We start from the raw sequence: 15,274 nt of genomic DNA, 5'->3' as shown, positions 1-15,274 counted from the left end.
CTCCGTCCCCACGCTGCGGGGTCTGGTTCGGCTGCAAGGAGGGCTGGTGCCTTTGATCCCTGAGCCAGTGGGGAGCATGTCAGGAACCGTGGGCACCAACGCCAGCTCTGGCCTGACTTCTGAACCTCCCGGGCTCTTGGAAAGGGCCCAGGTTCCGCCATCTGGGATTTCCCCGAGTGCCTCAGGGCAGGGCTGGGACTGTCCACTTCTGAATGTCTGAGCTGAGCAAGCTAGAGGTGAAAGCACTCCGTCTGCCTCCTCGAGGGACTGTGTGCAGTGGGCGGCAACAGAGGCAGCACCACAGAGTGGCTCTGGGCACCACTGAGTCAGGTCCTTTGGGCCGCTTACTGGCTGTGTGACCTTGGGTAGGTCACTCCAGCTCTCCAGGCCTGTTTCCCCATCTGCCCCCAGTGAGAAGTGATGAGAGCCGGGGCCATGTCCCTAGGGACTTGGCACACAGTAGTCGTGGTTACTGCCAAGTTCATTACTGTGGTACAAGCTAGACCAAGTGGATAGGGAGCACTTCCAGAGAGGAGGCTGAGCCACCACTTTGTGAATGGGGAAAGGTGCTTCAAGGGAAGTTTCAAGAAGAAGGGACAAATGAACAGGGCTGTGAAGGATGAGTAGGTGTTTGCCTGGTAGCGACAGTAGAAGTAGAACAAGTAGACAGTAGAACATGCAAAGGGTATGTTTGGGGACAGCAAGAAGTTCAGTGCATGCCAAGGCCAACGGGTGGAAGGTAAGGCCAGAAGAATTCGCTGAGTTCAGGGTGTGGGCAGCCTTGGGTGTCAGGCTAAGGAGAGCGCAAGAGCCATGGAAGGTTTTGGAACTGTGGAAGGGCATAATCAGAGCTGGGCTTCAGGCAGATTAATCTGGCAGTGGCCCAATGGCCCGGGGGCAAGCAAAGCAGGTCCTGGTTCTGAATCTCAGCTCTGTTCTTTTCCAGCGGGTGACCTGGGGCAAATCAGCTTCCCCTTTGTGTCTCAGGCTCCTCATTTCTCAGTGGGACTCCAACAGCACTCTGAGAATTAACTGAGATGATGCTTGCAAAGTGCTCAGATCGTACTGGACACACAGCACTCGCCTGGTGACCGTGTGGGGCAGATTGGAGGGGCAGAGATCAGAGCTGGAGGCTGGGAGCTTCAGAACAGTGCCCAGGCGAGAGACACTGGGGATGGTCTGAGTCCTCAGGGGAGGGAGGGGGAAATCACAGGCAGAGACAGACCATGTATCACAGAGGAGAGCCCTGGCTTGGAGTCCAGCAGGCCTGGGGTGAATCTCAGCTCTGGTACTTCCCAGCGGTGAGACCTAGGCGAGGCCCTTAGTTTCTCTGAGCCTCATTTTCCTCATCTGTACAATGGGCCTGCTGACCTCCATTACCCAGGGTCCCGGTGAGTAAGAAGTGGGGGTTCTGGGCTCCTGGGAGATACCTGCTAAGAGTCCTTTGAACTTGAAGCTGGCGGGGAGGGCAGAGGGAGTGGAGGAGGCAGCTGGGAGGAGAGAAAGTGTGGCAGGCAAGGGGAAAAGGAAGGGGGACGAGGGATGTTCACTGGTAATTAGAACGCTTGAACTTCAGAAAAGTTAATTAATGACGAGGCTGCTGTTCAGAGCAGTCTCGGGCTAGAAGGGGGCCCTGGCAGGGACTGTGCTTAATTACAGGCTATGGCAGGAGAGTGGTGGTGGGGTGGGGGGCGGGGGTAGGAAGGAGCTTGGCTGGGCCAGGAAGGTCTGAAGGAGAGGTAGGAAGGAAGGCAACATCCCAAGGTGAGCGAGGGCCTAGGGATGAGAGGGAGGCCGTTGCCAGGGAAACCAGGTCCATTCTCCGTCAGGCAAGAAGAGGTGTTCACCCCCAGTGGGTGGGGTCTGGCTAGCGTGGCTACATCCCAGTTTAGAGCAAGGGGCCAGGGTTTTCATTTGGAGTCACACAAGAATCACAGGATATCAGAATGGTCAGGGCCTGTAGAGATTTACTTATTCATGCAACAGACGTTTACGGAGCTCCTACTAGATGCCTGTCGCTGTTAGAGGGATGAATGCAAAACCCTTGTCCCCTTGGAATGGAGGTTCTGGTTGGGGTAAAGACCACAAGCATGCCAACAAGACAACTTTAGACATAACAGTGTCTTAGAGTCCCTGCCTAAAGCTGGTGGCTGCGTGAGACTTTCTGCCTCGCCGGGCCTCTGGAGACTGAGTTTCATTCCTCTTGGTGCAAAAGCCGGTGAGGGCCTAGGCTCAGATATTCCAGAATCTAGTGATGAGTTCTAACCCCTGTCGTGGAAGAAGAGGGAAGGACGGGGGTGTCCAGCGCATCCCAGCCACACTGCACAGGCCATCTGTAGGCGCCAGCCCCAGCCCTGGGGCAGACACGGAGGAGGCATAGGTCAGGGGAGGAGAGAGGTGGTCAGAGTTAATGATGGTCAGAAGGAAGTGTTCAGAGATGGCCAGGCAGGGATAGCCCAGAGATGGCTTGCCAACTGCGCCTCTCTGGATTTCTCATTTCCTGGCCCCAAAGGGAACACTTAGGCTGGGGCAAGGAAATAGGGGAGGGGTCCTCGAGAGCAGGGGCTTGGTAGGATTTGGGTCCTCTGGTGGGTCCCACACTGGCAGCCATGTCTGTTGAGAGGTGGCTAGGCTGGGCTTGTCTCCAAGGGTTTTGAAAACTTGGGCATTGACCTACTCAGGGGAGGCATCGGTAAGGCACCAGGGTATGTGCCTGTATTTGTGGTGGGCGGGGCATTATACTCCAGGGAGCATTCAGCCCTCCCTTGGTTACCGTCTTCCTAACTGTTTTGTCCTTGACTCGGTGTGTACATGGTTTGAATGTGTCAGCATGCTGGTGATCCTGCTGAACTGCGTGACACTTGGCATGTACCAGCCCTGCGACGACATGGACTGCCTGTCTGACCGCTGCAAGATCCTGCAGGTGAGGCGGCCCACTCGGCCTGGCTTGCTACGCCCCGCCCACGAGGCCCCGCCCCCACCGGCCTTGCCCCACCCACTAGCTCGGTGCACCACCTCTCGCCCTACCTTCCATACCTGTGTGCCATACTCCGCCCCTTCTGCCGTACATTGCCTGCTTGCCCCTGCCCCGCCCTGCCTGCCGCGCTCCTGCCCACCACGTGGCCTGCTCTCGCTCAACAGGCTGGCCTCTTCATCGTTCACAAATGGTCTTACCCATTCCCCTTCTTGATCCTTTCTCCCCTTCATGCCCTCTATATTTTGGAGCCTCTGCCCTAGTCTAGGCCCCCATCTTCCCAACCTAGCTCCGAGCTTCCCCAAGCCTTCTCCTGGTCTCCCCAATCCCAGGCTAACCATACTGCCCCATGCCACTGGAGTGCCGGTGACCCTGACACTCCTCTGCTCAAAGCCTGCCCTTAGCTCCTGGTGCTCTTGGAATGAAGGCTAAACTCTGTAATTTGCTGTCAGTTCCTGTCAGGAGCCAGCCTCCTGTATCTCTCCTGTTCTCATCTCCCGGGCGACCTGCCATGACCCCATGCAGCGCTTGTCTACCCGAGTGCAAGGTGTTAGGGTTATACCCATTTTACAGATGTGTATAAACATCCTCATCCCATGTCCTGCCCCTGGAAAAGCCAGATTCCTCCTGGGAGGAGTTGCCTTCTGTGTCTTGTGTTTCCATGGGACTCAGCAGTTCTGAGCTGCCTTCAAGCAGCCCAGGGTCTCAGAATCACCCCCTGGGGCACTTGTTAAAGATGCAGACCTGGCCCATCTCAGATCTGCAGAATCGAATCTCTGGGGTGGTAGTTCCTGGGTCTCAGAGGGTGACAAGCTCCTCATCCAGCCCCAGGCCCCTGAGGAGAGTTAGAACCGATTAGCCTCATTGGGTACCAGGCTGGCTTCCCAACCAGCTGGTGAATTCATCAAGGACTCCTTTCTATGTCCGTGACATCCAGCCTCCCTCCCGGCACACAGGAAGTGGGCCCGTTTGTTGAACTGACCACAGCCCTCGATGATCTGGAAAGAGGAATTCCACCCAGGCCCTGTGCTCAGGAAATACCTACTCCCTTGCGCCTATACTTAGGGATGCATTTGGGGGCTTCTTTCTAAACAGAGGAAGGCAGCCCTAACACCTGCCCACAGGGGCATCAGATCTGTTTTGAGAAAGCTCCTTCCACGTGGGCTTTGGAATCAGACAGACCTGAATGTCAGTTCTGATTCTGCCACTTGTGTTCTGCAATATGTTCTTATGTTCTGGGGTAAGTTGCTTGACCCCTCTGAGTCTGTTTCTGCCCCTAAAATGGGGCTATCCATGGGGTTGCTGTGGGAATTAGGAAAGAGAATGCAGATCGGATATCTAGCCCAGTGCTTGGCCGCTGTTATCAGGGAGAACCCTTTGCCCTGCCCCCATTAGGGGCCCTTGTCAGTAGACCTGACTTTCAGGAACAAAAGAATGGGCTGTGTGACCTTAGGCCTGGTCCTTCCCCTGTCTCTTCATTTGTGAAATGACTCCACTGGACCAGGATCTCTGAGGTTCTCTTCCTGCCCAAGAGGGGATGTCTCCAGGTCTTTTCCATGAAGGACATTTCCTTCATGTCCATGCCTTTGTCCCCACCCCACACTGTGGTTCCAACCCTGTGGTTCTGCTCCAGAGCCTCACACCGTCCCTTGCTTCCTGCCTTCCTCCCGCCCCTGCAGGTCTTTGATGACTTCATCTTCGTCTTCTTTGCCATGGAGATGGTGCTCAAGATGGTGGCCCTGGGCATTTTTGGCAAGAAGTGCTACCTTGGGGACACATGGAATCGACTGGATTTCTTCATTGTCATGGCAGGGTAGGTAGTGTATATCACAGGTCTTAGCGTCTGGTGCACACCAGACATATGTAATTAATCTGTGGGGCTTCTTGGTGTTTATGAAGAGGCTGCATTGGGTAAGGCCTTCCTGGACTCCTGGCGTGGGAGGAATGAGGGCCCTTTGCTGAATGCCTTAGACAGACAGAACTTCCTCCCCTCTCTGGTAAGACATGTGTCCTCCTGCACTGTCTGCTGATACTGGGTCTGTTTCACACTAACTGTAGGACCTTGAGAAAGAAACGTAACCTGAGCCTCAGTTTCCTCATCTGTAAAATGAGGATAAGTATGGCTCTATCAAAATGAGTACCCAATCAATGTTAACTATTACCCTAAATCGCTCAGCAGGTCAGAGACAGCCCCAACTCAGGCACTGTGTGACTCCAAACTGTGGTTATTTCTGTCAAGACACAAACTACAGTCAGAGAGAAGCCAGGTTGCAGGTTAGTCCATTTGGAGCCTCTTGGACCCTGCTTTGTGCCTTGTTCCTGCTTTCCTGGGTCAGACTGGGCTGGTGGCTACTCCTGCATTCATCTAACAGCCAAGGGTCGAATGAGCTCCTTCGAAGCACTGTCCTAGGCATGGGGTAGGAAGAACAGCCAACGCAGAACAGGCCTCGTTCTTCCCAGCTACTGTGCAGGGAGAGACATCCACCAGCTATGGAGGTGAACGTGCCACACACACACAGACAAGAGCTCTAGGAGAAGCTCTGTGGTTTTCTGAGAGCATCTCTGAGACAACATGGTGGCTTGGGGGTTTGAGGACTTTCCTGAGGAGGTGACACACAAGAGTGGGAGGATAAGCAGGTGTTCATCGTGCCCGGTAATGGGTCAACAGGGCAGAACTGAGAGGGGCAAGAGACAGAGAGGGAGAGGGAAAGGCTGGAGGCCTGTGGCCGTGTGCGCGAGTGTGTACGTGCGAGTACTCTTGTATGTGTGTCAGTGTGTGTGCGTGTGTGTGTGCTTGCATGCAAGGTGCCCCTGGGACAGGGCAAGGAGGGAAGACAGGCACCCAGCCGAGATGGGAAATCAGTGTATGCTGAAATCCACAGGGATGTTCTGAAATGAAATGATTTGTCCACCAGCGTTTAAAAAAAAACATTACACCTCTGCTCAGCAGGCTTTCCTGAGAACAGAGTTCAACTTCACTGCCACTCTGTCAATTACTTGGACCTTGCTGGAAGCTGTGCTGGGTTCATATGGTTTCTCGTGAACTGTGCCCCTCCCGTGGTCAAGTCTTTCATTCTCCTTCTCATTTTGCTTTGGCTGGAGGCCATCCTTAAGTCGTTTGTTGTTGTTTTAAAGACAAGGTGTTTGGATAGTGTAATTTTTCAGAGTTGTCTCTCCAAACCTACATTCCTTTGATCTTCTTGTGCGAAGGACAGTTTTTGTCTGCTTCACTCTGGAATCATAATTTCTCTCCTCAGAGCCCTGCATGTGGTCCCATTGAAATCCACAAGCTCGAATTGCGGGTGAGTCCAGGACAGGTCTGAATCTTCTTCCTGGCTATTTCCCTGCCAGATCCTTGTAGGGTTTTCTCCTCACCTTCAGAATTCAGACAATTCACTAGGGCAAGTTTAGGTATAGAACTGTTCCCCATGGAGCCTTTTAGAACTGGTATTTTTCTTCACGTCAAAAAATATATATATATATTTCTTTTATTGGCTTTTTGGGTTTTGTCCATTCTTCTCTGCTGCCTGCTGGCAGTCCCATGAAGTGGATATTTCCCTCCTGTATCTGTTCTCTGCATTTACCCTCTTTTCCCTCAAAGGTTTCATCTGTACTAGAGGAGAATTTGTTGACTTGTCTTCTGAGTCACCAACGATGTCCTTTCTTCTAGTTACTGCCCCTCCTGGAATCATTCGTCTCCCCTGTGTCTTGTTAATTCCCAAGATCATTTCTTGTTCCTGGGTTTCTCAGACCCATTCTTGTTTTATGGGTGTGATATTCATTCGACTCTCATCTTATGGATATGAAGTAGGCTTCTTAACAGTCCTTTCCTGACCTTGAAGTCAAAGTATAATCCCCAAAGAGTTAAAAAAAAAAAATGACCTGCACACAAATCTTAAAAGGCACGTGATTTAGCAGAATTAGGAAAACAGGCACTGGAGAGATAATGTGGGGATGAGAGAGTTAGGTTGGAATCAAAACTGGTTAACGACTTATAGGGTCATAAAACGATAACTTGGGTTATCTTTTCTGTTGTGCAGAAATCACTTACAAAACTGCAGGTTAATGTGATTTCACAGCAGCCAGACCTTTAATTAACAGTCAATAGTGAACAAAACCAAGGGATATTCCCCCTGATAGTGAAGTAATCTTTAGCTGGGTCTGTTAAGTAGTGCTCCTAAATGACACGGTGAGAAATACTGACCTCCCTGTGCCTTACTTCCAGGTTTTAGGATAACTGTTCTTGACTCCTGCTTGGGGGAAGGCATTTGCTTTGCCAGTTCCACTCAGTGCCTCCTACGAGCACCCCCATCTTGCCCTTTTGACTTGAAGAGTCTCTGTTGCTGAGTTCCCCCCTCTGCGCAATTAAAACACTGAAAGCTGAGCAGAGTGAGGACTGGCAAGGTCTCTGGTATCTTCTCTCAGTCCTTGGGTGGGGTCCATAGGCCAGCATCCCGCTGGGCAGGTGTGGGGTCGGTGGCGGGGTCGGGGGCAGGTAGAGCAAGGGCTGCACGCATGCGCAGTCATGGGGGGGGGCATGCTGGGTTTAATGCTCTGCTATGTCACCGTTTTGAAATTCCTTCTAGATTTTGAAGGGGGGCCCTGCATTTACATTTAGCACTGGGTTCCACAAATTATATAGCTGGTCCTGGTTGGGGGGAGGTTCAATGGAGACTTTTTTCCTAGAGTCATGAACACATGTGGGTGACCCAGACCGGTCTTGTTCTCAAGGTCGTCCTTGTCCTTTGTGCCTAGGGATGGTGTGGGTGCGGAGGGCAGGATGGGAAGCCACAACCCGAGGCTCCACAGCCCAGCTCCCCAGTCGCAGCCCCGCTTGGTGCTATAAATGTTAGGTTTCCTGAGTAACGGGCCTGACATCCCAAGGACGTTTTCTTCCTTCCTGCTCCTCCCCTTCCCCAAATTACTGGCTCCTTTTTCAAGCTGTGGAGGAGACAGTCTCCACGCTGGAAGGTTCCTTCGAGGTCAGAGCCTTCACCTCCACATCCAGTCAGCCCCTGCTCGCATGCTGTCGCTGTGGGGAACTCACCTAGCAGCTGATACCAAATGGGGACAGCCCGATGTGCTAGAAAATTCTTTCACTGAGCCAAATTTGTCTTCCTGTAGCTCCCATCTGCTGGGAACATTCATTCACTTGTTTGTTTAAAAAAATCAGTATTTATTGAGCACCTACTACATGCCGGGCCTTGGGTTGAACAAGACAGATGCCATTATGATCTCATGGCTTAGAAAACAGATGTAAAACAGAGAATATGATGCTAAGTAAATTCTAAATTGGGCTCAGGGCTGTTGCAAGGAAGTGCAGAGGACCATGATGTTGTGGAACAGGGACCTGATTTACACGGGGGGGGGTGGTGGATGCCCCCTGAAGAAGAGCGGCCCCAGCGGGGAATAAGAGCTGAACGGGCAGAGGATGAGGGCAGAGTGTCTAAAGGAGGGGGGACGGCCTGCAGAGGGCCCCCAGGGCTGTTCGGGGAAGGCGTGTGAGGGGAATTTGGGAGCCTAAGGATCCTGGGGAGGGTGGGCAGGTGCTAAAAGATGGGGACAGAGAGGGAGGCAGGGGCCTGATAGCAGAGGGGGCCCAGAACCCGCAGGGGAGGTCATCTCTGACAGACTCACGACATCCTTCAGAATTTGGAAGGCGGTTTCTTTCCTCCTTGAGGCTCCCTCTCATTTTCCTTTTCCTTTTCCTTTCCTTTTTTTTTTTTTTTTTTAAAGATTTTATTTATCTGAGAGAGAATGAGAGAAAGAGAGCACAAGTAGGGGGAGGGGGAGAGGGGGAGAGAGCGAGAGGAGCAGACCCCCTTCTGGGCAAAGAGCCCAATGCAGGGCTCGAATCCCAGGGCCCTGAGATCATGACCTGAGCTGAAGGCAGATTCTTAACTGACTGAGCCACCCAGACGCCCCTCCCTGTCTTCACATGGAATGTCCCCAACACCTGCCACCATTGGTCAGAGGACAGCCGAGGCCACCTCATCTGCTGGGCTCATTTGAGGCTGTCACGGTGCCTGGCCTGGGGTAGGTCCTCAAACTCCCAATGACAGCTCACGGGGCAGAGAGAATGGGCTGTCCTTGTCCCCGTGCCATGTGGTGACCTGTTGAGCGGCTGTGCTCCCTGCCACGCCCTTTGTGTTCACGTTCCAAGCCAGGTCTCTCCTACCCTGGAACTAGACACAGTTGACCTTTTCTTAACCCAAGTACCAAACTTTGCATGTTTTGCCATTAATCTTCTCTTACAGTGATCCCTTGGAGTCCTGATTCAATCACTCATTACACTTACTTCCTGTGCTTGATCTGCTCAGGAGAGCGAGCCTTGGGGCACCTCGCTAGAGACTCTCTTTCAGTGTTGGACAAACCTCCAGTAAATATGGGTTATGCTTGAACCCACCTCACTATCTTATCTGAACTACACTTTTCTGCTCTTGTCTATTAGGAAGTCATGAAATAGTCAATGGCGTTACTGTTGAACTTGAGATATTCTCTATCTCAAGTCTCTATGTCTCTATCTCTCTCGGTGCATTGTGCTGGTACTTCTACCTCCTCCCCCAACCAAAAACCTGAATGGCCATTGTCATCTGTGGGGAGGGGCCTGGGCACTTCTGTTAAAATCTTCCCCAGGAATTCCAGTGATGATTTTCTTAGGTGAACCAGGGCTGGGGGACTGGGCTGCAGGGACCTTTCCAGAATGAGGCTGAGGCAGAGTCTTGCCAAGGGCACGGCTGGTGAGGACCCCGTCTTGGATGAATGCAGGGAACAGGAGCTGCCTTGAGTCAGAAAGCTCTTGAAAACTTTCAACTGTGATGGCATCCCAGAGAGGGCCTCGGTGTAGGAAAGTGACGAAGCTAAGGGATGACCACAAGCAGACCAGGAATAGGCAACCAACCTCTCCACTCCTCAGACACATGCACAGCCTTGCCCCCCTTCTCAGTGCTCCTCAAAGTTCAAGGAGCAACAGGATCTCTGGGTGGGGGGGAGGTCCATGTTAAAATGCAGGTTCCCGGGCCTCCCACCCCAAGGATCCAGACCCAGGGATCTGGGTATGGAGGACCTAGGAATTTGCATTTTAACCAAACACCCGGCTGGCCCCAGTGCAGGTGCTCTCACTCATTTGACCCTCAAGATGCCCTTGACCGGGAGAGCTTCCAGTGGAGATGACGACTCCCAGTTTTGGGGAAGAAGCGCGAGGAGGGCCCCGTCTCTGGTCTGGGGCCGGGATCTGAGTATTATGACAGATCGTGACAGGCAGACGTACCTCATGAACAGAACTGTGGGGACCCCTGCTAGGAATTTCTTATCATCATTAAAAATATTAACACAGATAGCAGTAATGTCAGTAACTCAGCCCCTCAGCCGGGGAGCGAGAAGGAGGGGCTGCTCTGTGTCCATCAGACCCTGGGAACCTCTTTTCGGGCGCGAGTGAGCACACACAGGGAACAGCTTGCCCATCCTGACTTTTACAGGCTCTGGGGAAACAAAATGTCAATAAGAATTATTCCTCAACCCCAGACTGGAGCTTTCTAAAAAGAGCAGGCAGGCACGTCCCCTCTGCAGTTGCTTGCTGGGAGGTCCTTTTGTCCGAAGTGCCCGTCCGTGGTTCTTTAGAAAGCAAAGGGAATTGAATCTTCCTCGGCTCCATCTGGGGTGTGATAAAAAGTAAGAACATCTACTGTTTGCCGAGTGCGCACTGCGGGGCCAAGCTGGGCATTTGCTGGTTTCATCTTCAGACTGCCTCTGCGAGGGACGGACCGTGGTGAGTTGCATTTCACAGAGGAGGCACGGTAGCAGGGAGAGACCTGCCCACGGTCACGGGCTGGTAAGGGAAAGGGCTGGAAGGTGAACCCAGGGAGCGAGGCTCCACAGGCTGGAGTTGAGTCCTGGTTTTGTTTAACTTGCTGGGAAGCATTTGGCTGCAAGTAACAGAAGACTCAATCAGCGGTGGCTCGAGGAAATCCTGGGGTGTTTTTTCCAACATAACATGAAGTTCTGAAGCCGATGCGTGCTGATGATGGCTCTGTGATGTGGGGGCTAATGTCTGTGATTTTCCAGGCCTTCCTTTCATGGTCACAAGGTAGCTGCTGAAGCTGTGGGCTTCGTGCCTGCCTCGAAGGAGGGAAGGATGAAAGGAAACAGGGCTGTACCAGTCGTGCCTGTCCACTTGGATCAGGAAGACATTTTCTTTCCTAGATCTTTCCTCCGTGCTAGCACACTTGGCCAGAACTGGGTCTTGTGGCCACGTTTAGCTGCAGGGATAGCCAGCAAAATAGAAAACATCATTGAATTTGGCTCCATCAGCCAAGAATTGTTCCCTGGGGCCAGGCAGGATTGGAAGAAGAGAGAGTGCACATTACGTGGGCAACTCTCAGCGTGTGCCACATTCCTCTCCTAGGGCCTGAGTTTCTCTGTCTGCTCTTGGCCAAAGCTGAGGCCCTGTCATGTTACCAAGCCTCACTGGAGCCTCAGGAGCTCTGCCTGGGCTGACAGGGCAGGATGTGTGATCTGTTGAGAAGTCTAAAGTCAAATTCAAGCCATCCAGGCTGTGCAGAGGCCTGTCCCTGCTCACAGACTAGGCTGCGGTTATGGGAGTCAGAGTGTCATCATTGTGGCTGTTTCCAGGAGCCTTTGGAGCTGGCCTCCCTCCGGCATGACTCTGTATGCATCATCTGTGAGTCAGGGAAGCACTCCTTATGTCAACAAGACCTGGGCACCCTCCTGATCTTCCCGTCTTTACATCCTGATTTATCCTGGGCTCTACAGGTCTGTCTGCTCCAAGCACTGGGGCTCTGAGGGCAGGGCTGAGGCTGACTCAACATCCCAGAGTCCCCAGAGCTTGGCTCTGGGCCAGCATGGAGGGGGAGTCTCCATGACTTGTTTGCTTGGAATCTGTTGTGACCAGGCACTGTGGAGCTGCAGGAGAGGGTATCTGGAGCCATTTTCTTCCTTTCCTTTCTTCTCTTCCCTCCCTCTGTCCATCCTTCCTCCCCTCCTTTCCTTCCTTCCAAGATTTTTTTTTTTTTTTAATTCATTTGAGAGTGAGAGAGAGCATGGGAGCGGGACTATGAGCAGGGGGGAGGGTCAGAGGGAGAGGGAGAAGCAGACTTCCGGCTGAGCAGGGAGCCCAGCGCCGGGCTCAGTTCCAGGACCCTGGGATCATGAACTGGGCCCAAGGCAGGTGCTTAACCGACTGAGCCACCCCTGTGTGGAGCCACTTTCTTTTAAGCTGAACTGGCGTTGGGTGGGTGTGGACCTGGGAAGATTCCAGTGGGAACCTTGGGATGGATGTTTTTCTCATTTGCTGTGGAGTAGAGTGGATGAGAGCAATGATAACCACTCGGGTTTGTTTCCATGGAAACAAGATGCTACACGCTATGCGGGCTGAGGGGTAAGTCGCCGGAGATTCTCAGGCCACAGGCTGACAAGCCGACACCAGTCAATCATGAATCCGGAATCCGGAAGGCCTCTCTCGGTTACACGGGAAAGGAACCTGCCGATTCTGGTTTAGGGGAGTTTATCATTTCCTTTCCTGAAAGCTGCGAGGTCTCTGGTTTCAGGGCCCATTTGATCCGGAATCCTGGAAGAGATCACTAGACACTGTGCCCTTCCATCTTCAGCTCTGCTCCTTGCTCTGTGCTGACATACATCCCGGCAGCTTTCCTGCCGGGGGGTGCGGGTGGCAGAGGGCAGCCCCGGGCCTCAGAGCCCTCTCTTGGACTCACTGGAAGGGGCCCTTCCCTTTCACAATCCCTCCAAGGAGTGCGGACCGTAGCTTCCTTGACTTGGATTGGCCGGCGTGGGTCATGTGCTCATTCCTGAACCAATCACTGCGGTTGGGATGAGGCTGTGCTCTGATTGGTGATCGCCAGTCCGGGCCCCACCCATGCCACGTGGCCTGAGAGTGGGAAGCGTAGACTTCGCAGAATGCCAGGACTGTTCGCCCAAGAGCTGGGAAGGGAGCTCCGGGTAGGCAGAAATCAGCAAGTTTACCAGAAGTGGTGCTTACTGACAGCGTTGCGCTCCCTTACGTCCTCACGATCCCGAGAACTTGGGAGAAGGGGTGCTTAATGCCATGTTGCACATTTGGAAATGGAGGTTCAGAGAGAGCAGCAACCTGCCCCAGGTCACACAGCTTGTAGGGCCCAGATCTGGGATGTGCTCACATAGGGCTGGCCCAGAGCCCATGCTGACTCACAACACGAAGGGTTTTACCTTTTCAGAGGCCAAAATATTCCAGTCCACCTGCCCCTGAGGACCTGGGCAACTTTACCAGCCCTCAGAGGGCTGCCGGCTGAGTCCTCCGAGAGGGACATTTACCCCCTAAAGTCTGGTAGAGCCCAGAGTGTCTGTCTGGCTCCCAGCAGCTGTGTCCACTGGTCGTACCCAGAGGAGGCTAGTGTAACATGCAAAATTTCATGAAGCAGACATCGGGAGGCATATTTGGGACCTATACATAAAAATGACGTCTTATTGTTTATCTGAAATTCTGATTTACCTGGGACTCCTGTATTTGTGTGGCAGCTGTACCTAGAGATGAAGTCACTGGAGTATTGTCGTCCGAGTGGAGGCTTGTGTGGAGAAGATGCGGCTCTCCTGCTGCTGTGGTGCCCTGGGTCCCACCTGCCTGGGGTTTGTGTATGCAGCCTTTCCTTGGACTTTGAGGCCCCAGAACTTTCCCTGACTCTGAACTTGGCCCAAGTTGGTTTCAGAATCCCTGTTTTCTGGTTTCATAGGATTTGTGTGAGGGTGTCTGGATGGAAGTGACCTGTAAACCAGAAAGTGCTGGCCAAGGTCAAGGGTTAATGTGATTGCTCCCTAATTCTCTCTTTCCATTATTTCCTCCCTCCTAACCTCCCTCAGTTGCACACCTACTATGCGCTAAATGCGGGGTAGCGATGTGGGCTGGTGGTCTAGTCACCCGCTGGAGCATGCCTGAGTCATCACAGGGCTGCCTCCTGACAGATGATCTGCCATTTCCAGCATCTCAGCTTCCTTTCCATTAGCTACATCTTAAATTACATTTTAAGAAAGCCCCCGTGGGCCCCTTGCAAAGATTGAGGAAACACCCTATTTTTATCAGCAACACACAGAAATCATCTCCTGGGAGGGGTATTTCCTGGAAAGATGTTAAATCTCAGTCATTTTATGTTGCTTCTTGTCAGCTCCAGGCTTTTTTTTTTTTCCTGTTCTTGTCCCTCAAGTTCTGTGTTTGACAAGTTGGCATGGAGAGTCCGTCCTGGGCTGGGACACCTGGGACCTAGCTGGGACTCTGAGCCAGGCCCTGCCCTGGGGAACTGGGACATGACAGAGCACATGTCAGAGCCAGAGGTGCCCTCCTAGAGGACAGCGGGACACAGGGCAGGCGAGCTTAGTTCAGGGGTGGGCCCTGGGCCTTTCTGGGGCCTCCGGGTAGGTCGGGCAGGTGCAAAGGCAGGTATCCTGGAAAAAGCCCAGGGCACTGTGGGAATGTGGGGTGTGCACGCGCTCCTGGAAGGCAGGGCACGTGGCAGACGGTGCTGGGGTCACATCAGAGCTTCCGGAGGCCCTTCCTGCTGGGCTTTCTCAGGCAGGAGGTGGGACTCAGGGAGGAGTGCAGGCAGGCACCTGCGATTCGTGGGCAGGTGTGGGCTGAGGCAGGGAATGAGGCCCCCACGAAGGAACTGTCAGCGCTTCTTTGGCTCCTCCTTGGGCCAGGCCCTGTTCTTTTTTTTTTTTTTTTTTTTTTTAAGATTTATTTATTTGAGAGAGAGAGGAGAGAGAGAGTGCACACGCACACCTGTGAGAGAGAGTGTGAGAGTGAGAGTGTGTGCAAGTGGGTGGAGGGGCAGAGAGAGAGAGGGAGAGAAACTAAAGCAGACACCCCGCTGACCAGGAGCCCGATGCGGGCCTTGATCTCAGGACCCTGAGATCATGACCTGAGCTGATATCAAGAGTCTGATGCTCAACTGAATGAGCCACCCAGGCACCCCGAGGCCAGGCCCTGTTCTAAGCACTGACTCTATGTAGGAGCCCATAGCATTTTCCCCACAGCCATGGGAGGTCAGTTCAGTGACTTGCCCAGGGCCACATGGTATGCTGGGGTTGGGATCCGGGCTCCATGCTCTAACCACCGGGGAAAACTTCCCCCAGGGGTGCTTGCCTGATTCTAGGCACTGCCGTGTGTGGGGGGGGTTTCCTGGCTACCTGGCCAGCTGAGGCGGGGGTGCTTGGGAGCCAGAAGGCGGCTGGCCTGATGCCTGATGAGGAGGGGGGCGGGCTGCACAGAGCTCCCGAACCCCACGCTCCCTGGCT

The 15,274-nt window shown here is 53.3% G+C and overlaps 1 protein-coding gene across 2 annotated transcripts in view; it reads left to right on the top strand.

Annotated features, from left to right (window-relative positions):
* The window catches only part of CACNA1I (calcium voltage-gated channel subunit alpha1 I), a 114,461-nt gene that overhangs the window by 27,540 nt on the left and 71,647 nt on the right, over positions 1-15,274 (top strand). For both annotated transcript variants that reach the window (XM_045083831.1, XM_045083830.1), the window contains exons 3-4: positions 2,812-2,923; positions 4,654-4,787. In XM_045083831.1, coding sequence (XP_044939766.1) covers positions 2,812-2,923; positions 4,654-4,787 — 246 coding nt within the window. The remainder of the gene's footprint in view (positions 1-2,811; positions 2,924-4,653; positions 4,788-15,274) is intronic.

Source organism: Mustela putorius, unplaced genomic scaffold (genome assembly GCF_011764305.1).
Source record: "Mustela putorius furo isolate JIRA1106 unplaced genomic scaffold, ASM1176430v1.1 tig00000738_pilon_pilon_pilon, whole genome shotgun sequence".
In the NCBI taxonomy this organism is placed as follows: domain Eukaryota; kingdom Metazoa; phylum Chordata; class Mammalia; order Carnivora; family Mustelidae; genus Mustela; species Mustela putorius.
This window is presented reverse-complemented; position numbering and strand designations above follow the sequence as displayed.